Below are 23,181 nucleotides of genomic sequence, written 5' to 3' on the forward strand. Positions count from 1 at the left end.
ATTGTTTATGTTGCATATTTTTCTATTGAATATATGTGTAGTCATAAATCATACTAATATTTGTTTAGACCTATTTTTTTTAAAAAAGATGTACTTCATGTGCTAGTCTCTAAAATAAATTTTGGTGAAAATTCAGCCAAATTTCCTGAATTTGGTAATTTCGCTGATGGCCGAAACTTTTGGAACACCAAAATTAATAACCCTGACCAGGCAGACAACAACAAATTAGACCAGGTGAGCGATTCAAACATGCTACGTCTTGTATAACCTAGATGCCTTGGGCTCCTGATCCGTAACGGAGCCGTCACTCCCTCATGACTCGTCAAGCTTTGATCAGGGACAAGCGTGAAAACCAAGCTGTGTAGGGGGTGCGTGGTCATGCAACGACCGAACGACTTTTTTTTTTTTTTTTGGTGGCCATTCTATTGGTTGAAGTGTTTCGGTTTTGACTAAGTCTGTTGAAAAGTTTTGATTTTGGGTTGGTATATATAGATTGAAATGTTCTGTTTTCTTCACTGTTCGGTTTGAAAGTGGCAAACCAATTACTGCATTTCGTGGCGTGGAGTAAATGTCATGTTGTTTCGGTTTTAGACTAAGGTCTTGTTTAGATGTCTTTAAAATTCTAAAAGCTCATAAGATTCTCACTTTAACTATAGGTAAAAAAAATTAATCGTACAATTTGTCTATAATTTGTGTGACGAATTTTTTAAGCATAGTTTATGTTTGGACAATAATTATTAAATACAAACGAAATACTATATTGTGAAAATAGAAAAAGATAGATCAAAACAAGGCCTATAGATGTTGCTTTCGACCACTTCATATTTGGTAATTATGGGAGTATGGGAGCACAGGTTGTACAGCTCTGTCAGGGTGTACAGTCACAAAACGACGCCTCATCGGCCTTTGGAGCATTTTGTGTGGCTTTAAGATTTGTCTTGCAAATTAAAGATAAGTGGTGTAATTAAATTTTTTATTTATATTTAATATTCTATGCATGTGCCACAAAATTCGATTTGACGGAGAATCTTAAAATATTTTTGGTTTTTGGAGTGAATTAAACAAGGCTTTTCTTGGATGAAAAGCTTCTAGTTACTCTAGCACTTTTATTTGTATTTGATAATTATTGTTCAACCATAGACTAACTAGGCTCAGAAGATTCGTCCGCATTTTACATACAAACTATGCAATTAGTTATTTTTTATCTATAATTAATGTCTCATGCATGTGCCACAAGATTCAATGTGACGAAAAATTTTAAAAAGTTTTTGGATTTTGGGTGGAACTAAACAAAGTTTTGTTTTTCGTCTGGTCAGTAGAGTCGGTTGAAATGTTCTGCTTATTTTTGTCGATTGGTTGACATGTTGCAAAACAATTGCTGCGTTTGGACTTTAGACGTTGGAGTAGAATGTGTGTTGGCGGAGGTCTAAGTTATTGACTGGAGCTACGAATAAGATCGAGGATGTTTTGAATAAGTCCTCTTGGCTCTATTTTAGTCGAAAAATGGTGTGTTTAACGACTTCACTCATTCTACCGGAACCAATGAGTATCAGCTGGAGCTCCCCAAAAGTCCAATCAAAATAGGCTGCTATGCTGAACAGAACCATGCATGTGTGCGACACCTACAAGCTACAGGGAAACCGAAAGCGATGTGACCAACTACTGTGAAGCTACCATGAAGACTCTAATTAATATATATATAACGTGACGATAAAATTAGACAAAGCTGACAATCAATAGCGTCGTGAACGAGTCAAACGTGCGGTGCCATCATGATTGAATCTTATGCCTGCGTTCAGATCCTTAAAAGGGCCGCCACTCACAACTTGTTGTTCGCAGAAACGCAGCAGTTTTGGCAGCTCAAAAACCCAGCTTTGATCAGAGAAGCTCACGAGTTGCATCATTATCTGTCAGGATGCTGAGAGCAACGCATTTCGCTTTCAGGTTTCTCCTTTCAGAGAAATCCGTTGTTGGCAGTTAAACTCTGCTTTGATAAGCATTGCCGCTGTCCGCTGATGGCTAATCGTGTCTTCTTGAACGCAGGAGGGACAAGGGTACAGCTGCGGGAGCCGCCTTGCGTGGCCTCGTCGGTGGCTTCTCGACGGCGTCAGACTCTCAGAGGCTCGCCGGCAAGGTCGCCGTCATCACCGGCGCGGCCAGCGGCATCGGCAAGGCGACGGCCGCCGAGTTCGTCCGTAACGGCGCCAAGGTGATCCTGGCGGACGTGCAGGACGACGCCGGCCGCGCCGTGGCCGCCGAGCTCGGCCCGGCGGCGTCCTACACCCGTTGCGACGTGACGGACGAGGCCCAGATCGCCGCGGCGGTGGACCTCGCCGTGGCGCGGCACGGGCGGCTGGACGTGCTGTACAGCAACGCGGGCGCGCCGGGGGCCTCGGCGCCCGCGCCGCTGGCGTCGCTGGACCTCGCGGACTTCGACCGCGTCATGGCGGTCAACGCGCGGTCCGCGGTGGCGGCCCTCAAGCACGCGGCGCGCGTCATGGTGCCCCGGGCCGCCGGCTGCGTCCTGTGCACGGGGTCCACCACGGGCATGCTCGGCGGCCTCGCCGCGCTGCCCTACAGCCTGTCCAAGGCCACGGTCATCTCCGTGGTGCGCGCCGCCGCGGACGAGCTGGCGCGGTCGGGGGTGCGCGTCAACGCCATCTCGCCGCACGCCATCGCCACGCCGCTGCTGGTCCGCGGCCTCGCCAGGCTGCACCCGGGCGTCCCCGACGAGCAGCTGAAGCGAATGGTGGAGACTGGCATGAGCGAGCTCCGTGGCGCGGTGCTGCAGGTGGAGGACGTGGCGAGGGCGGCCGTCTACCTTGCCTCCGACGAGGCCAAGTTCGTCACCGGGCATAACCTCGTCGTTGACGGTGGGTTCACGGCCAGCAAGCGGATCGGCACGCCGGCGGCAAGCTGACCATTCTCCTGGCCCTGGGAATAATAATAAGTCAATGTACTTCCTTGATCGTGAATCGTGACCGAACCAACACGAAACCTATCATTCTACTATTGAATGAAGACAGGATGCACCTGTGATTGGTATATAGAGACATTCGACTTATCTCTCCAATCGGTTGTTTACAGTGGATTCTCTGCCTTACGATAATGTTGACTGTTGACATTTAAATTGGGCCTACGCCGTTTTTAGAATCGGCCCATGTAGTTTCGGCTCAATCTAAAAAAAAAAACTCTATAAGATAACCTCAAAATAGTACCGTATCGGGTTTTTAATGGCATAAGGTCACCCCTACTTCCGTATAAAATATGGGTTACATTGCCAATTCAGGTATTCATCTACACAATCATTATATTATTATTATCAATTTATCCACTTTTTACCCCTTATTTCATCCAACCTCCTTGTTGTCCTACATGTCACTTGATGGGATTTGTGGGCATTCTATCCTAAAACAACTCTGATATACATCTCCCTGATGGGTCTTCTTTGAAGGCGTTTATGGGTTTATCGGGTGAAGAAGAGGGTCTAATTGGCCTCATCCACTTGCTGGTCGACTTCACTCTTCAGACCTCCCTTTGCTGCATGTTAGGCTATGTGCGGCCTCTGGACGATCTAGCCCCTATTGTGTGGCCCGAACCGATGTCAATAGATAAAATGTTGACAAAAGAGAATGAAGTCAACAAACGTTGTATCTCTTCAAACAAATCCAACATATGTTGAGGTTAGACACTCTTTGATCTATACAATTACTAATTAGCTATTTAAAAAATAACTAGATAGATTCAAACATATCTAGCTAATTGTTAGCTGAGCACACAATAGATTGTAAAACTACATTTTGGTCTTACATTTACCAGTATCACAAAAACCCCATCACATCCACATTTTAGTTGTGGGATCCGAACAACACCTAAGTAATAGTTACTGGTCTAATATTTAGACCGTACAACTAATAAAATAGTTAATTGTTAGCTAAACCTCTAGATAATAAATCTCACCAGTTGGAACTGGAACAAATCAGATAAAAACAGCTAGTACTTATCTTAGTAGTATTTTCATTAGTTGTGCATCCAAACATACCTAATAGGCAACTAATAGTTAGCTAGCTAACATTATATATGAGGTATTAGCCAGCTAACTACTACTAGTAGATAATGAATCAAAACAAGGCCATCAACACCGATATTAGAGAGACGCAAACTTTGGTGCAGCAGCCAGACGGATCTTATATATAACATATCAAACTCAAACTACTTAAAGAAAATATATTTTTGTCAGTTCTCGACTCAAGCGGGCAGAACGATATTCTCAGCCGGAGCTACAGAAATGGAACACAGCCTACAGCGACACGTATCAGGCATGTTTGATTCTCAGACCAAACGAAAGCCAATTAACCAAAATTTGGACTGAAATCCTTTAGCCCTCATGGACGGTGCATTTAACTTTTTGCCACTATTAGCGTGACCTACCCGCCTGGTTCACAAAGTGGGGGCTGGCTAAATATAACAATTTGGTTCATTGCTTGCATGGACTTTCTTCCTCGGTAGCAAAAACGTTGTAGGCAAAAGAATCAAGCATACCCTAAACCTTTGAAGAAGCCAAATACCCTCAGCACTTATCAAATAGATATTACATCATTTCGTTCTGCGGGTGTGCTTAGTCTCTTCTCTACCCCTACTTAATCTACATTACATGAACAAAACCTTCTACAGTAAGCACAAGAGGGGAGCTCTTGATCTGAATAACTAGACAGTTTATGAACAGCGCTTCTAAGTTTTGAATGGAGAAGTCATGTAATCATACTGTGCCTCTTCTGTAAGCTTGTAGCTTGTGTTACATACAAAGAGGGGCTTACTCCAGCAGTAGACGCGAGCCGCTGTGATATGTAACCCCGTACAAGGTATCTCTACCAAAGAATCATCTATATGTCCGCCAAACAGCTTTGAATTATAGTGGCTGTAGTTCTTGCTCGGGAGCCACTGAATCAACAGGTCTGTAGGCAGTTTGACCACTAAATTTCTTTCTCCAAACAAGTACTACTAAAAGGGCTGACAAAGTGACCAAAACAACTAGTAAAATCCCAAGCAGTATAGAGACTACATGTTCTTGAAACCATGACCTGCACCAAAAGCAAAAGGAAGCTAAGTTCCCTAGAAACACTGGAATACCATTCGTGTGAATAAAATGGATGGCTGCTGCAGAAGTTATTATACACTATAATAACTCACAAAGTAATCTCATGGAAGTTTTCTTTTGCTGCTGGGGGAGAAGGATGTAAATATAACAGAACATGAGAAAAAAAAACAGAATATGAGCCCTTTTTGGACCACCACACACACACACACACACACACACAAAGAGAGAGAGGAAACAGCATTGTCTGGAGAAAGAGGAGGCCAAAAGGAAAACATGGATATTATCAGACATTATATGAATAATGAAGCTTATAATAAAGCTTCCTCACCTTCTCGGTAAAGGCTGCACATTCCACTCGAGCAATTGATAACTGCCAAGATTTTCAGGCAACTGAACATGATGCTGAGTTAACCGATAGATGATACCCTGGCATAAATCAATAGAATAGATTAATAACTGAAAAAAACTGATCCCGAAATAATTATAATAGGTTCAAGAGTATGCTACCATTGCTGTTGCGTTGGACATAGCATTATCAGATTCTGCTGGGAAAATACCCCATCTAATCAGAGTAGAATTTCCTTGGCTCGTGATATTCATAACTCGAACCTGCCAAATTAAATAGCAGCTTCAGCCAAATCACCATGAAGCAATATCAGAACAACTATGAGATTAGTGCATACTAAGTAAATAAATGTAAAATACAAACACAAATGTTCTTCAATCCCGACTGAAAAGATCCACTCGCATAACTAGCACAACCAAAAAGTTGCATACATTCTTATATACCTGACTAGAGTCAATCTCCAGTTCTTTAGCTATCAGCTCGGCCAACTCATGCAGATGAGGTTTCAGATTCGGGTAAGTAACATTTATGGACATATCAACGGTAATGAGACCAACATCAAACTCTGCAAGCGGAAGATCAACAAGTATGATAATCATGTCTATCAGTACTGTAAACCAAGATAGAAATATAGGGCACTAAGGAAAAATAGTGGGCTTGGCACAGTCCATTGCGCCTATCCAGAACAATAATATTTATTTAAACTACATCAAAATTAAGTGCATTATTGTTGCACAAGAAAATGAAGAAAATATTTACTTGTTGCTTTAGCTTACTGTAATAAGCCTGGTTATTAACAAAATTACTATAGCCCTATAGGCATATGAAATGCTGACTAGATTATTGTCAAACTCAAAAGAACTAAGTAGGTAAACAAAAATTGAGTAAAGCATACTGCATGTGTGGAATTGTGGTTTGAAGGGCCTTTCAGAGAGGCAGATTGATTGTTTGCCTCATTTCATATAAAACTTAACCCCTATCAAGCTTCATATTCATAAGTACCAAAACAGCTGGCAACAAAGCAGATCAAAACAAAGCGATGCTTATCTGATGGTTACAAGTGAAATATAACTAATATCCATGTTTTTTCATTCATGATTCATCATATAATACATGTGAAATTAATAGAAAATAAAATAATTAGGCACAAACCTGGCAAGCTACTAGGGGCAGGAGCAGGTGACATATCAGTTTCTGAATTTGTATCACTTGAAGGGGCTGGTGATGGAGCGTCACTGATATGTAGCCTCTCCCACAACTCTGAACAGTTAGTTTTCCAAAAGCCAATCTTTTCATTGTGACGGTCATAGGTCACAAGTGTATTACGAACAATGATGCCTGCCATTAAGGTCATTACTTTAGCTACTCCAAATGGCTAAGGTTCTAAATGCACAAAATAATAAACTGTTGTCATGATCCTGTAATATATACAGACTGTTTTTACTACAACCTTCGAATGAATCAAGAACCTACAATTGCGGTAGCCAAGGAAACATATTTAAATAAACAGACCTAATAGCAACCAAAAGAAACTTTAGACCTCATAGCACATAGTAACAGCAGACGCTTTTCTTCACCATTCTGGATTATGGAAGAAGAGAGAGAGTTCTATATCCTAAATCATTAGTTTTCAACCGCGGCTACCATTATAGAGAAAGCTACATCTGTAGGCTCGAGTTTTGCTCACAACTACATAAATAAACATAACAAAAAACATAGAAAGCTAAATATGCCAGGTTGTCTGAAATATAGAAATAATAAATAAAGAATAGTAGCTTGCTTGTTTCCTTTAGCAAAAAATGGCATTCATGCTTTTCATAACGGAGACTAAGCTTGTGCATCAATGCCAGTCAGGTTTTGTACTACAGTCATGCTTTCAGAAGTGTGCAGTACACAATTGGACTGAATAAGGCCAAGAGATGCTACTCTGAAGAAATAAGCAAATATTGACAATGAAATGCATTGCTCAGGTTTAATATTTAATTTGTTATTCATCTCATAAAGTTTGAAACTTTGAATAAATCACTAACAAAAAATACATATATTGGATCATATATGAGGGAACATGCTAAATGTTTCTTTCAAGCCAGTCAACTAATAAAGTTCTCAGCATATCCATTATGCAAGTGTATAAGAAGGTCAGAGTAACACTGCATATCATACTATTTGCTCAGCCTATGCTAATAACATTTAGTATGCAAGATAAGATCTGAAAGTGCTGCATAGAAGGATGCAATCTAATACTTTCTTTTTTTGTAATTCTAAAGAATAGACTGTAAGCTTGTGCACTTTATAAGTCAATAGGATAAAAAGAGAGTCCAGCGTGCATTGAGGAATGACAATACAGAGTTGTAGGATAGATATAGATATACACTCAAGATGACCAATAGCCCAGCAAATTGTACGAGATGTAAAGCAAATGGCAGCAGTAAGAAGTGCAAAGAGATCAAAACACTTGCTTCACGCCCTCTGAAAGTTGAGTGTCTAACCTCCTAATAGTGTTGTTGGATCTTTACCATTTTGGAATACACCCAAGCAATAAGCCCCATCAACTTTGGAGTGCTTCATTTCAGAATTGAAGGGAAGACATAGTGCATAGCATGAGTAGACAGCACCGAGAGACAAATTAAACAAACATTATCTCAACTAATTTAAATATATATGAGCTCACAATTCCTCCTACCCGGAATAAATAATTTTCAGGTGTAAGAGACAGCTTCTGTCCATTTCCAAATACCATGTCAACATCTGGAAATACCTCATGTAGCTTTGAGACGTTCCTGGAAGTGAGACCATAAATATTTAAGCTCTACACAAGCATCATGGAGCATATTATAAGAACAGAGAATGAGAAACAAAATTTAATCATGATGCGAAAGTCACCTTCCAGCACCTGCAAAGCAGATATCCTTATAATTTGGATCAGGGCCACGAATTTTCTTGAGAGAATGCACTTTACTTGTCACCTATCAATTGAAACATAGAATCAGTAAACATATTTCTACAGGAGCATAACCACAACTCGTTTGTTTTTAAGAGTAAGATACACCAAGTGATCGTCAAAGTTGTCCTAGGTGTCATCTAGGTCCCTAAACTCTTAAAATCCAGATCCAAACCATTGAACTTGTTGAGTATCACTCAAGATCCAATCACTTTAATTAGCATGAACACACAGCCCAGAACCAACTTGCAGGTGACATAAGAAAGTACATTGGTTATGGAGATTTGGACCTTCAGGGGAACAATTAAGAGATATATGGACCTCAAATGGCACAACTAACAAGTTTAATTCCCCAGATCTGCATTTCAAGACTCAAAGGACTTAGACAACACAGGGCAAGTTTGAGGACAGCCAGGGTACTTAGTCTTTTTTAAAATTAGTTAAAGTAGGACCAAGACAAAAGACACTCAGCTCAGCTGACATGCAAAACCAACAACAAAACAACAAAGCCTTTTAAAAAAACTCGACCTGCGAGGGGTATGATGGCCCCAGGGAATTTTTTAAGAAGAAGGATGATCTTCTTACACAGATCGAGAAACCCCCCGAACCCCCACCCCCATCCTGACGCAGCGGAATCCGTTGCCCTATGAGAACTGGGCCAGGCCGTTTTGTGCTTTGGCTTATGGGGATGGGCGAGGGGATTTTTTTTACCCCCAGCCTGAAATTCGCTCCCACAGGGAGTCAAACTTAGGACCTGAGGGGTGCCGCCGGAATTCCCTAACCACTTGGGCTAGAGTCCTTTGGCAACAAAGCCTTTTAGTCCCAAGCAAATTGGGACTTGGGGTAGGCTAGAGTTGAAACCCACCATGAGCCACCATTGGAAAGGGAAAAGAAAGAAAAAATAAAGTAAATATATATAGTACAGGGCATCAATATTAGATATATTATTAGGAGATATGACATGCAAAACCAAAGAAAACAAAACAAAAAAAAGGAATTGTAGGTGCACCAGTCAACAGTGTCCCTGTAATCCAGAAGTTTGTTTGTAAAGTAACAGCCAAGAGAATAAGAGAAAAGGGAGGGATACAGTAGGCGTCAAGGAGAAAAAGCAGATGGTGCAAAATTAGAAGTTTGATTATACCTAGGGAAGCATAAACTTATTTAGGAATCATTAAGATGTTTAACTTCTTTTATGCAAGGTGGGAAAGTTAAAAAGACAGCACTAGTGCAGTTTTAGTCCACCAATACTATCAACAGCTTCTGAAGCTAGACATGTCCTGCCCTTTTTACATGGTAAATTGCAAAAACAGAATCCCAAGCAAATAGATTTCACATGAAGAAAAAATAACTACAAAGAACAAAGATCCAACAGGAAAGGAATGGAAGTGTAAATAGCTTACAGCATCTTTAAAAGCCACGAAAGCTTGCTCTGGCAAATAGGCATATGTGGTCCCACTATCCAAAACAGTCCCATGTTTGCTGTTAAAGACCCTTGAATCTACCCGCAGTGCCTTTCCAGCAACATGTATTTCCTTTAACTCAATGTTGTAATATGGACTGTTGCCAATTTAAGATTAGCTAATAAAAATATGTACCACAAAAAGAATAAGGATCGGTTATCGTATAGGAAACTATACATTACCTGCGGAGAGGGTCAGAATGTGAAAAAACCATGTCAGAAGGAGCAGGCACTCCACCAAGCACCATAGCACCACCACCAATATCCATACCGCCATAGCACAATGAGAATGAATCGCTTATGACACCCTTTTCAACAAGCTGATCCATTATGCTAAGTTGACCACGACCCAGGCCCATTATACCATCAGCATGCTGACTGAACAAATCTCCAGTTTCAGAATTTTCACAGCCAAAAACAGCACGCTGTGGCTTAAGTTCACTCTCTCTGCCAAAAGACACAATGTCCTCACCAAGCACCCCACTGCTGGAGCTCATTTCAGCATACTGCCTCTCATAAGTGCACTGTTTTTTGTCACTGTCACAAGTACAATCGACGTTGCATTTCACAGGTGAATATGAACTGGAGAGATCAGGTTGAAATCGTGGATCCTACATCAACCAAACTTCAGATTATCTTACTGTAGATGAATTAATTTCTAGGCAATTAAAAAAATCTACAGATAAGTAGAGACTAGATAATAGCAGTGATCTCCACGACAAAAAAGAAATATTGATTCATACTCAAGGTATGGCATATAAGGAAACACACACATTTTCATGTGTTTCTAATTATTATAGATTATATACTTCAAGGTAGAAAAATCCATGCTCATATGATCTTCAACCTTTTGGACATTACAATGTAAAACAATATATTGCATGCCTCAGCAATGCCTCAGCAATGATCATTTCAAATACAATATATTGCATGCCTCAGCAATGATGTGAGTGATTCATTCTATGAACACAAGATCCACTAAGTAACGGTGGTGGTAAAACAATGACGATGGATCCCAAGCCATCAGTGCATTTGCAAAGTTGCATCAAGAACATTTGAGAAAGCTGCAAAAGAATAATGTAGCATCTAAGAAGGGCCTTCAGTTCAGTCAAAACTATATTGTGTGCTAGCAATATTGATAAAGTGCAGCTCAATTTGTTCAAATGCTAAGATCTTTTGTCTTCATATTTTATTTACATTTCAAATATGATGATGTGTGGTGATTCCATGACATACCATTGTAAAGCCCTGACCAATGTATGTTTTTGTCTTCAGTATATGATAATTGACAAGACAATATGGGATCACACATCAATGAAATGTTAGCAAAGTACTCTAGTATACAAAACTATCTCATGGCTAACCATGCAAAAGAAGTATGAACACTAGAGGTGTAATATTTTCCATTGTGCAGAGATGTATTTTCGATATGGATAATGAATTAATGATAGCATCTACTCCCTCTGATCAAAATACTTACATATTTGACTTTCTACGGCCTTCTATGCATATCTATGACCACTAATTTCGTATTGTATACATTATTAAAATCCTTTACATTTAAGAGATTTTGCAAGTATTTTGAATACAAATCTATAACTTGCAGGTTTCCAAACTAAATAAGTTTAGATATTGGTGTTTGTAGTTTTAAGGTTTGACCAAATCTTGTCCTAAACAACATGTTTTTGTGACCGGAGGGAGTATCAAATTTCAATATGGTGGAGCAATACTATACCTTAAGTAGAAAAAGAGTGTTCAAGGACGAAAAAGGTTACACAGGTATGACCATTTGTTGGCAACATACGTGGGACCCACTTAACATTAAGAGAAAGTTAAGCAGTTGTCTAACAATTGATGACGACAAAAACAAGATCAATGGTTGGCAATCCAATGTTATAGGTTGTAGCCAAGATTGGCAGGGACCCACATGGTGGGAAGTGTGGACAATAGACTATGCATTGCAGGAATCGACCATTTAGAAAAGCAAATAAATTGTGGCCAGCAGGTTGAAGCCACATCACCACATCCTCAGGTCAATACTAAGACAATTATCAACAACCCATGACTAAATTGCAACTCCCTAATCTACCTGCAAATGAAAATATTAATCTTCTGGAAACTAGAGTTTGTATATGCCAATGTGCATCAAGTAGTCTCAGAAACCCATATAATTCGCATACCATTAATTAGCTAATAAGTTCACTAGTCCAGCTCCGCAACTTGGGTTCACATATCCATGCGTGCTATTATCCTAATCAATGATACCATCTCACAAAGTTCCCAGCTGATAGCTGAGCAGAGCAGCAAAAGAGTACAGCCCCACCTGGTGGTTGCCGCACTGCTCGCAGGAGGCGCAGGGCACGTAGGTGACGGTGCTCCCGGAGTCAACGATCAACGCGAACTCCTGCGGGGGCGTCCCGATGTACAGCCTCGTCGTGTAGTACCTGAAGCACCACCACGACACGCACCAGCCTCCCGCCTCAGATCCAACAGAGCAAGCAAACAAAAAGGAAATTGGGGGAAAGAAAACAACAGCGTAAAGAAACGAACTGTACCGACCCGTTGGTGAGGAGATCGTCGTGGAGGCGCATGCGCGCGTTGGGGTGCGCCCCGTCGCCGAGGCCGCGCCTCGACGAGGCGGCGAGCCGGCTGGCGTTGGGGTACGAGCGCGTGAGCGGGAGGAACAGCGGCGGCCCCGGCGCGGGCCGATCGGGGGATCCAGCGGCGGCCCCGGACGCGGCGGACAGGAGGAGGATGGCGATGGCGGCGGCGGCGAGGTCCTGGAGCGAGCCCGGCCGAGGCCGGCCCCGACTCGCCATGAAGCGGCCTCGTCGCGCGGGGAATGACGGAGGGGGAGGGTGTGGGGGGAGGTCGTCGCGCCGAGCGGGGGCGAAGCCGGGCCGAGGCGACGACTTGTAACTTGTTAGAAGAAGAGGGCTGGCGGGTGGAGGGGTAATTTCGGTAATTCACAGCACCATCGCGGGACCCGTCCGGCACGTCGGATATAATGGAGTGTTTTGCTTACCGTTGCAGTTGCAGATCGCCTCGTAGATCCCTCGTATTACTCGACCTGATTAGTGGGGTCTACACTTCTGGGGCCTACGAGTCGGGGGCTCAGGCGTGGCCGCCTGGGACTGTCACTGGATAGATAGGGCGGGTGCTGGGTCTCGTCTTTTTTTCGGTCGCGCACAGGAGTGGTAGAGTGGAAGTACGGGCGTTGACGAGACGAGCACGATCTCACAAAACTGACGACAACCGGGAAAGGTAGAGCTGGAGAGGTAGATGCCTGTGGGTCCGCTTTGAAACCGAACTTGCGTGGCTTTTCAATTCAGGCCACCATGCTAACTTTGAAAATTTTTTAGTTTTTTGATGAACTAAGCTCTTGTTTAGTTTTAAAAAATTTTGGTAAATCAATTTTTCGTTTTTATTTGATAAACATTGTCCAATTATAAAGTAACTAGCCTTAAAAGATTCCTCTCGCGATTTATAGGCAAACTATGTAATTAGTTTTTATTTTTATCTATATTTAATGCTTCATGCATATGCCGCAAGATTCTATGTGACGGAAAATCTCGAAAAGTTTTTGGTTTTGGGGTGAATAGTTTCTAAAAAAATTTTAATTCTCCATAACATCGAATCTTTGTACGCATGCATAAAACATTAAGTATAGACAAAAATTAAAATTAATTACATAGTTTGTCTGTAATTTGCGAGATGAATCTTCCAAGCCTAGTTACTCTATAATTAGATAATAATTGTCATATACAAACGAAAGTGCTACAGTAGCCGAAACAAAAAAAAATTCGCATACTGAACAAGGCCCAAATTTTATGCAGATCGGAAAGTTCTCGCTTTCATAGGTCTCTTTACAACTAGGGGATACAAAATGTGTCAGATCTGCAAGTACAAGCCATTGTCAACTGCAAGTAGAGAATATTAGGCCTTGTTTAGTTCACCCAAAAAAACTAAAAACTTTTTAAGATTTTCTGTCACATCAAATTTTGCGGTACATAGAGCATTAAATATAGATAAAAATAAAAATAATTGCACAATTTATCTGTAAATCGTGAAATAAATCTTTTGAGCTTAATTAGTCCATAATTGGACAACATTTGCCAAATAAATATGAAAATATTACAGTACCAAAACCAAAAAAAAATCAGAACTAAACAAGGCCTTAGTTCTTGCTATGAAAGTTTGAGTGTCACATCGAATGTCATATAAGTATTTGCTGTATGAGGTATTCGGATATCATTAGAAAAACAAATTACAGAATCCATCAGAAAACGAAGAGACGAATTTATTAAACCTAATTAATCCATCATAAACATATGTGTTAATGTAGCAGTTAGTATCTAATTATAAATTAATTAGGCTTAAAACATTCATCTCGTAAAATCCAATTAATCTATGCAATTAGTTTTTTATTTTATCTACATTTAATACTACACATGTGTTTAAATATTTGATAGGATAGGGTAAAAAGGTTTTGAATGGAAACTACAAAACCTTATCTGTTTAAGAGGCTGTTTGGTTGCTAGCCACAGTTTGCCATATTTTACCTTAAGCAAGTTTGACTAAGTTGGCAAGTGTTTAGTTGACAACTAAATTTAGACATGATTCTTTTGAACTCCACATGTCATAGAGTCAAAAAGTGTGGCAAGATAACTTTAGGCATTACAAAGTGTGGCAACCAATTTGCTAGCCATATTTTATGTGGCTTGCCACACTTGCCTAAAGTTAGTTGTAGTAGATTATAGCTGACAACCAAACATCCCCTAAGATTGTCAGATGTGCAAGCTTCGCATAGTTTTGCACTCAAGGCACCTTTTGCCTTCCCCAACTCAATCGCAACAGTATATTCTTACATGAGACTGGACGGCAGAGGACATAAAACATTCAACAAGTCAGGAATAAGCACAGCTAAAAGCAAATAAGAGTGCAAGGTACATGTAGCAGGATATGAGGGCAATTATAATTTGACCGGCGCCTCACACAGCCTAAAACGCGACTACATCAGTTACACCTCCAAAACCCACTGGTGTGGAGACTAGGAAAAAAGAAAATGACTAAAGTTACAGCTCCGTCTCATGGGAGTTGGGAGGGACTGGTTTCCACGTTGTGCATACCAGCACAGCATTTTTGAGGGAGATGAGTTGAATCTATGGTTGCGGAGGGCGATAGACCAGATAGTTTGCATAGCTGCTGGAACCAGCTGGCCCGGATGCGCCTCCATAGCCTGCATAGGTGCTTGCGGCTGGTGCTCCTGGGCCACCATAAGCAACTTTATAGGGGCTTGAATTGTATGATGCTGCTACTGACCCTGGGGTGTACTGGAATGGTTTTGGGGCGCTAAACGGTTCACCATAAGAAGAAAACGGACCAGCTTCATATACTGGGGCTGGTGGTGTGTGGTGGTACCGATCGGGAGCTCCATATCTATCAGGAAGCGGGGCACGGGAGGGCATTGGAGCAGGGCCATGGGAGGGCATTGGCGCAGGAGCACGCTGCCAGTTAAAGCCCGGAAATGGAGGCCTGCGAGCAGCTGAACCAACAGAACCAGCAGGTCTCCTAGGAAATGAAATGCCAGGGCCTCGAGGCTTCTTTGCATAAGTACGCCCAGCATCAGTTGATGGCCTTTTCTCACCCTTGGGCTTTAGCTCAGAAACACGCTTTTGGAGAGGTCCAAGTGAACACTCCTTCTGAAGCTTATACTCTTCGATACACTTTATCACAGCCCTCAAAGCAAGTAGCTCCCTAGATTTTGGGTCATCCTGAAAATTGGATTCATCAAGTCATAAGACAAACATAAGTTATAATATAACAAACATTAGAAGTGAAACAAAAAGGATCGCAAATCGAATGTGAAACTATCATAGCACATGAATGAAAGGAGTTATTTCACATCAGCAATAATAACATGGTGGCCATTATCCCACGATGCATAAGGCAATTGTGAGATACAACCAAAGCGCCTAACAAAACATATACAGTAACATTCACAGACAGCACACTAAGCATTATAAGCTGAGAGCAATATACTGTTTCCCTAGAAAATTCTGGAGGTAAAGGTAAAATAGATTTCAAGAAATTCTAGATGGGCTCTTAATGGTCAGTCTTATCAAACTTCTCAATAGTTCCTTCCTAGTTTGAAGTAATAATAGGAACTCGTACTATCATGATTTTGAACCAGTTGACAGGCTGAGGAACTCCTATCCAATTAATACCCATACTAGATTGGATCTTTTTTCCATTCTTTATTTAGTACTAAAAACTAGCCCTCCAAATTATATATTGAAAAAAAACAAATTATCCACAAAAAAAAGGGTTAAAAAGTTAAATTAGATCTACCACGGATTTTTCAGACCTCTTTAAGAAGACCAAAAAAAGAAATAAAAAAATAGCTTCATAGAAAAGGAAGCTTTTATTTTACAGTACTATACTAAACAATGAAACAGTTCTGTCAATGAACCGATGAACTATGCATGCCACTGGACAGATTCATCATCACAAAAAAAGGATAAAATAAACAAACCTTTAACGAGGTCGCAGTTGCATCCACATTATTTTCAATTGTATCCTTTAGTTCCTCAACATATGTCTTCAGTAGAGGTGCAGGAGGGAATGCCTCTGAAAGCCCGAAAGCTTGTACAAAATGAACTGCATCAATTTGCCTGTGCCGCTTAACCAACTCCTCAATGATACCTAGTAGAAACATAAAGAGAATGTCAATAGAAAAACTTAAAACACTAATTTCATGCAGGCACACAATGCTTTGCACTTAACAAAACAGTAAGGAAGTTTTAGTTCCCTAGATGGTTTGGGGGCTTAGTGACAATGAACAGCAGCAGCCTGACAAATGAAGGGATTAGAACGCCTTGTGGCATTCTGGGTGGATACCAACCTGGTATTTTCTCATTAAGACCAAGAGAGCGACAGCACACGGCAGTCTGCTTGCGACGAGAGACGGCAACTACGATCTTGCATAGTTCATCTTCGTCAAGCACCGAATCAACATTAAAAGTTGTAAGAAGCTGCAGGAAAGCCTGTGCCTCCAATGAATAGCCATTAGAAGCATCCAGGTCAACCTCAGCTAACTTACTCTTCCACTCTTCGGCAATTGCCTTGGCTTGCTCCTTAATTTCAGAGCTCCAAGGGTCGTTGCCACCAGGCTCCGTCGTCCCTAGTGCAGGTGCTATAGCTTCCATTAAAACAATGCAGCTCTTGCGCTGAACCTCAAGAGCGTTATGTTTACTCCCAGGTGAATTAGTTTGTTCTGGTGGTGGGAAGAAACCCTCCAGGGAATTAAGTACAAAGCGGGCAGGGTCAGTTGCACATTTTAGTGCAACAGAAAGTTCATCACGAAGGCTAGCAAGTTTTCTAGAATTTTCTGAAAGAAATTTCAGAAGGCCTTTGGTGTCCATCTGCTCACATAGTTGCTTCAATACAGGACGCGGCTTAGTCTCAACAGGTGAAGCTTCAGATGCCTCGCCCAACCCACTAGCAGGGGTATTCTCCTCTGAAGCACGAGATGCATTGTTGTCATTTATTGAGGTACTTACCTTTTTGTCTTTGCTTCCACTTGCATCAAGTATCTCAGCAAGCTCCACCTTATATTTTTGCCGAACCTCTGCTAGAGAAGACACAGCAGCATCTCTTAGCTCCTGAAGCTGATTCAGGGAGGCACGCTCTTTTGTAGAAACATTAGTCTCTTTCTCTGCAATCAACCTACGAGCTTCAGCTTTCTTTTCTTCTAATGCCTTCTGCTTCTCTACCAGTTCATCACACTTGCTTCTGTACGACTTATCAAGGCTGAGGAAATGCCCTTTGATATCTTCCCATTGCATGCCATTTTGCAATTGCAGAGATGCTTCGGTGTGGGATTTCAACTTTCCAAATACTTCAGCAAGCTGTTCCAGTAATGGTGTTGCGGACTCAGAACCACCAGAATTGTTCAAAGTCGCTTCCGTAGCCATTTTGCAACAAAACCAATAAGAATCTGGAGGGACACAAGGTGATGTACTGTCAGTTAAAGAACAGGAATTGAGAGAGAACAAGTACAGGTTGTTTCCACGACACAGCAAGCAAAAAATCAAATAAAGAAAAACGATGTAAAACCTATAAAGCTAACCAAAGCAGAACAATGGGCCCTGTTTGCCTCCTTGTTGGGGGAGGGGGGGGGGGATAGTTCTTTGTTAATTCACTGGATAAAGCATGATAACTCTCTAAGTGAGGGTAAATGCAATCAACAAAGATAAAGATAGAATTCACATAAATTACACTGGTGTGTTTTCTGAATTTCTCAGTTTGACAGTGAACAAAAAGACAACCTTACAGACTAGCATGTGTAATCTGTAAATTCCCCCTTCACAACAAGGCCCTGTTTTTTCCCACTTATAATCAGATTACCGCTGAAAAAACATCTAGAATCCCACCAAAAGCTTCGATTATTTTTTTATTCTTCTGACCTCCACTTCAGAACTTTGAACTAGCATGATCGAGAATTGAAAAAATCCCCGCGGTACGGCGATTATAGGTGAATCGATTATAAGCAGAAACAAACAGGGCCCAAAATAAATTGTTTTACAGGGCAGTTAATTTGCCATTCACAGCTAATGCTAAGAACAAAAAAATAATATTATTTGCTAGTAGATGCTGACCTATGTTTTTCTCCTTTATGCTGTAGTAAATTTGCAATTCAGAATTTCTTGTGCCTAAGTTCTTTGAGTACTGCCAAACCTATTGTTCAAAACAGCCAGATTTGATTGATCCAGGATTGATTTTGTGTTCAGTTGAGTTAAACACTTAAACAATATTATTATCCAATAACAAAGCAAATCAGAAACAGACCATTTTGTGATCAGATTTTGTTGTGGAAGTATACTAACACGTAAGTAACATCTGTTAAGTCAACCCACCTTGTAGTGATCACACAAAATCAGCCTCACAAGTCACAATCAGCCTAGTCACCAGATTTCTAATTTCTATAGTACATATTGTGAAACATATCATTTTATGTCTGTGGGCCGCAAAGGTATCCCTAACGATTCACAAATCACCTCATCAGCAATCAAGGTTACCCAGTATATAATTAGTAGATCAGTTCAAAATTGCTCTTTTTTTCACGAGAATATGCAAGTAAGTGTGTGTCAATACATTAAGCAAGAAAATTGGAGGTTTGGAACCAAAGACGTAAACTTTGCACAAAAAAGACAAGTCGAGACAGCACACTTAATGGAATTCATCAGGGATTTGGTCTAAATTGTAAAACAGGGTGAGAGGCAAAAACAGAGCACGGGGCAGGGGGGAGAAGGGCATGCAAACGGCTTCAGAGAAGAGGTAGAGAGGCATCTGATACTAAGCGAGCGGGAGAGGACGGAGATAGAGCGGCAGCGGGCATGCTACCTCGCGCGAGGTAGGCCCGGGGCAGAGATGGATGGGGAGAAAGAGGTGGAGGTACCTGCAGGGCGCCGCTTCGCCTGAGTCGGAGGAGGGGGAGACCGCTGAATCCCTTCGCCGGTGGCGCGGCCGTCGCCCGCGTGCCGCTGCTAGGGTTAGCCGGTAGGGAGAGGTCGAGAGCCGAGAGTCGAGACTCAACGAGAAGGGACGGCGTTGGTCGATTGGGGCGGCGGGATCGGGAGATTGGCTTGTTGGTCGGCGACTGGAGAATCGGGTTGGGTTTGGATGGGAGTTCTGGGCTGGATCCAGTTTTCGCGAGCCTCATGTGTTGGGCTGGGCCGTGCTTCTTTTAGTCGTTTACTTTTGTCGTTGGGCCGGTCGAAAAGAAAAGGGAAGAATCTTTCTAGCCCGTCCGATTCTCTCTCCCTCACTCACTTTTTAACCAATTTGTCTTTCGGACCATAAGCAACTTTTGACCAAAAAAAAAATTTAACGACAACTTTGTCCAAATATAACAACACATCAGCTGTTCAGTCGTTCTATATAGCGCCAGTTTAACCACGAGAAAGTAAATAGGAATATATAAATCAGACTACGGTTCTTAATATATATAGAAAAGATATATATATATATCATTTCCTAAGAAAATTATATGAAATTATCCTAAAATATGGCTTCTGTTATAATATTCATATAAATTCTAGTTTAGTTTAGAAAATCCAATTCCTTGTCTTCTTCTAAAATAAATGGTCTATCTTAGGGTGTCCACATTGAAATTATTTGATCATCCTATAGAATTTTTTTAGCGTTACTTGCTAATAAATGCTGAACGTGTGTAAATATGTGGAAATTTATAACCATCACCCCCCCCCCCCCCCAACATTATCTTTCATGGAATTTGTATGTAAATAACCCTAGCTTTTGAGTTACATGGGTCACGTTTATACTGGGAAAATTTCTTGATAGTTTGATGCCTAGAACATCAAGATATGAGACTAATTCGGAGATACTGTCAATGTCACTTTTTTGTGAATTTAAGTTCCTTTCATCAATCTATTTATTCTTTAGTTTTTATGAGATTTGTTTTACTTTTATGTTTTTCAGATGTTATCGTAGCGTTATCATGAGCAATATACTAGTTTAAGATCAAATGACTTTAAGCACAAAACATGTGCCAAGGATGAATCTAATTCTGAATACCTCGCTAACTTGGCAAACGAGCTATAGGTTATACGTGGACTCTAGTTTCATTGTTTTTTAAGTTAAAACAAAAATTTAACGATTAAATTGAATATTAGAACTTTTATTTGCATAATCTTTTTAGAAAACAAATATCTAGATAATTTTTAAAATAGCTTGGTTTTGCCATAAACCTTTTCCCACAGCTGGTGGGTGATACTTAGACGACTGATACGGTGCCACGTGGGGAAAAACATCGTATAAATCGCTTAGAGTACAAAAATAAACAAATTCAAAAACTAAGGAGGGATGAAAAAAAATCTTATCGATGAGAGAAATCTAACGACTCCTAAGGGCCTGTTTAGATTGGGAACGAAAATTTTTTGGGTGTCACATCGGATGTGTCGGAAGGATGTCGGGAGGGGTTTTTAGAAACTAATAAAAAAACAAATTACATAGCTCGTCAGGAAACTGCAAGACAAATTTATTAAGTATAATTAATCTGTCATTAGCATATGTGGGTTGCTGTAGCACTTAAGGCTAATCATGGAGTAACTAGGCTTAAAAGATTCGTCTCGCGATTCTCAACTAAACTGTGTAATTAGTTTATTTTTTTATTTACATTTAATGTTCCATGCATGTGTTCAAAGATTCAATGGGATGGATGAAAAATTTTTGGGTGGAAACTAAACAGGGTCAATCGAGAAATGTCGTGGAATGCAGCAGCCCGAGGAAGTCCATTTTCTCTAGATTAGCCCATTTATCTCGATCTTCCCAAAGGGTCTACATGGTCAAATATAACAATTAACAACCCACTTATGAAAGACAGACATATGGGCCAAGTGACAGTGATTTGCAAACCCATGCAAAATGAGCCCAAATAAACCAGTAACATAAATTTGTCATGCGTGCTTCTACTTGGGCGTGTCCAGCTATGTAGCAGCCTTCCACAACATTCTCTCAACGAAAAAAAGTTGGCTTCCACGACAGCGGGACCAGAAAATGTTGCCGGACATTTGATTTTCGTGGAAGGGAAACATAGAGGTTCAGAACCCAAACGAGGAGGCAAAGAGCGCATAGGAACTGGACCGCTTGGTGCGTCGGCTTTCTGTCTTGCGCCACCGACCAGTATTAAATGGTGCATTTGCTATAATAGTAAGATTACACAATGGAGCAAATTGTTTCATCACATTGCTATTAACTATGAACCCATGTAAGCCTTTATAACATATTTCCCTTATTCTTACAATTCATTTTGATTGCTTTATGTAGGCATACGAGTAGATAGATCAGTACTCCATCCGTCCCAAAATAAGTGTCGTTTTCGCTTTCCGAGAAATAATTTTAAATAAATATATAGTAAAAGATATTAATATTTATAGTACATAATTAGTATCATTGAAAAGATCTTTAAGTCTAGTTTTTTAACAAATTTATTTAGAGATAAAAATATTGCATGTATTTTCTATAAATCGAGTCAAAATTGTGGCACAAAAACCTAAAACGACACTCTTTTTGGGACGGATGGAGTATGATAGAAATGTGCAAAGATTGGATTCGTGTTGAAGGTTCAACATAAACACCATTTGGAAAGCACAAACGAAAAACAATTGCGATCTCTTTGCTCGGATCCTCATCCAAAACAAAATACTCGTGGCAGGGTTGGCCACACGATGATGTTTGTGCAATGTTCTATCGGCGCTAGAAAATTTCTACCACCCATGCTTCGCTTGCCCCTTTGCGCAAGAGGATTGGAGCCATGTTACTTCTTGGGAGCACTTCACATATTTTAATATAGCACAACATATTAATTTTGGACTCGTGGGATCACATGGAATCAATCCCTAAAGAGCACGAGCTTTCAACAACCTAACCATTTGGACCATTTGAAACCTTTATTAGAAAGATCACAACTGCAGGGTTTTAAGAACATCCATTCCATGACCCTCCAAGTCGCGGGAAGGATCAAAGATATGATAAAAAAGAGAGAACTAACATAGATGTACAAACTAGATACGTTAATACGTGACTTGTCTCTGATGTAGCTCTTATACACTCGTCCTTGAGAGGTAACACGTCAGAGGCGAGTAACATATGAGAGACGAGCATCTCCAACAGTTATGCAATTGGACTTTGTATTCTTAAAATTTGCTAAAAACCTTAAAAGTTGCTCTCCAACAGTTTTGCATTTGACTTATGTATTTTGGCAAACTTGGCATTTGATGGACCAAACTTGGCATTTTTGCATAGGCACAATGGCTTGGCAATTTTGATATCCCGAGAATCTTGGACTCTTTGTCGTGCCCGTACTCCCCACGTCGCGGTAATTTCCTGCGATACGACTCCTCTCCGCGCGTGACTCTTTTCTTTCCCCCGCGCGCCGCCTCCTTTCTTCGCGCGGGGACGAAGGAGATCCATCGCCGCCTCCTTTTCTTGCAGCGACGCGAGGCTAGGAGATCCATCACCGCCTCCTCTCCTTCCTTCACGCGACACTACGTCAGGTAGGAGATCCATCACCGCCTCGTTTTGTTGCAGCGACGCGAGGCTAGGAGATCGATCGCAGCGACGAGATCGGAACTCGACGACCTGGACCAAGCGGCGACGTGGACTTGCGGGATGAACACGGCCGCGCGACGTGCGAGAGAATTGGCGGCGACGAGCGAAGGAATTGCGCGCGGAAAAGAAAGCACCCCGCGATGCACGAGAGAATTTCCCACGAAGATGAAAGATTCCCGGACAAAAATAGTTGGGTCCACTAT

The 23,181-nt window shown here is 41.2% G+C and overlaps 3 protein-coding genes across 3 annotated transcripts; 1 reads left to right on the plus strand and 2 right to left on the minus strand.

Moving 5' to 3' along the window:
* Positions 1,790-3,139, plus strand: LOC8078989 (momilactone A synthase). Its single transcript, XM_002460911.2, has 2 exons — positions 1,790-1,944; positions 2,044-3,139. Exons 1-2 carry the CDS (start codon positions 1,916-1,918, stop codon positions 2,918-2,920), a joined length of 906 nt encoding a protein of 301 aa, XP_002460956.1. The 5' UTR covers positions 1,790-1,915; the 3' UTR covers positions 2,921-3,139.
* On the minus strand, positions 4,545-12,738 carry LOC8078990 (aspartic proteinase CDR1). The gene is made up of 12 exons (XM_002463071.2): positions 12,404-12,738; positions 12,168-12,288; positions 10,028-10,455; positions 9,786-9,942; positions 8,328-8,410; positions 8,128-8,224; positions 7,934-8,006; positions 6,597-6,782; positions 5,888-6,009; positions 5,606-5,707; positions 5,427-5,524; positions 4,545-5,081 (listed from the first exon to the last, which is right to left on the minus strand). Exons 1-12 carry the CDS (start codon positions 12,661-12,663, stop codon positions 4,910-4,912), a joined length of 1,899 nt encoding a protein of 632 aa, XP_002463116.1. The 5' UTR covers positions 12,664-12,738; the 3' UTR covers positions 4,545-4,909.
* On the minus strand, positions 14,684-19,485 carry LOC8058388 (FRIGIDA-like protein 3). Its single transcript, XM_002463072.2, has 4 exons — positions 19,305-19,485; positions 16,749-17,843; positions 16,380-16,549; positions 14,684-15,618 (listed from the first exon to the last, which is right to left on the minus strand). The coding sequence occupies exons 2-4, from the start codon at positions 17,818-17,820 to the stop codon at positions 15,007-15,009; spliced, it is 1,854 nt and encodes a 617-aa protein (XP_002463117.1). The 5' UTR covers positions 17,821-17,843; positions 19,305-19,485; the 3' UTR covers positions 14,684-15,006.

The sequence above is a fragment of the Sorghum bicolor genome, chromosome 2 (assembly GCF_000003195.3).
Source record: "Sorghum bicolor cultivar BTx623 chromosome 2, Sorghum_bicolor_NCBIv3, whole genome shotgun sequence".
Lineage (NCBI taxonomy): Eukaryota > Viridiplantae > Streptophyta > Magnoliopsida > Poales > Poaceae > Sorghum > Sorghum bicolor.

What these genes read in the sequence shown, in the direction of transcription:
- LOC8078989 (XM_002460911.2), top strand. Translation starts at nt 1,916, where the DNA reads ATGCTGAGAGCAACGCATTTCGCTTTCAG. An exon ending in GCAACGCATTTCGCTTTCAG is followed by an intron (nt 1,945 to 2,043) that starts GTTTCTCCTTTC and finishes TCTTGAACGCAG; the next exon opens with GAGGGACAAGGGTACAGCTG.
- LOC8078990 (XM_002463071.2), bottom strand. Translation starts at nt 12,663, where the DNA reads ATGGCGAGTCGGGGCCGGCCTCGGCCGGGCTCGCTCCAGGACCTCGCC. An exon ending in CTGAAAATTATTTATTCCGG is followed by an intron (nt 8,007 to 8,127) that starts GTAGGAGGAATT and finishes TCTGAAATGAAG; the next exon opens with CACTCCAAAGTTGATGGGGC. An exon ending in GTGCAGCCTTTACCGAGAAG is followed by an intron (nt 5,082 to 5,426) that starts GTGAGGAAGCTT and finishes CTTTTGGTGCAG; the next exon opens with GTCATGGTTTCAAGAACATG.
- LOC8058388 (XM_002463072.2), bottom strand. Translation starts at nt 17,820, where the DNA reads ATGGCTACGGAAGCGACTTTGAACAATTCTGGTGGTTCTGAGTCCGCA. An exon ending in TCTTAATGAGAAAATACCAG is followed by an intron (nt 16,550 to 16,748) that starts GTTGGTATCCAC and finishes TGTTTCTACTAG; the next exon opens with GTATCATTGAGGAGTTGGTT. An exon ending in CAACTGCGACCTCGTTAAAG is followed by an intron (nt 15,619 to 16,379) that starts GTTTGTTTATTT and finishes TCCAATTTTCAG; the next exon opens with GATGACCCAAAATCTAGGGA.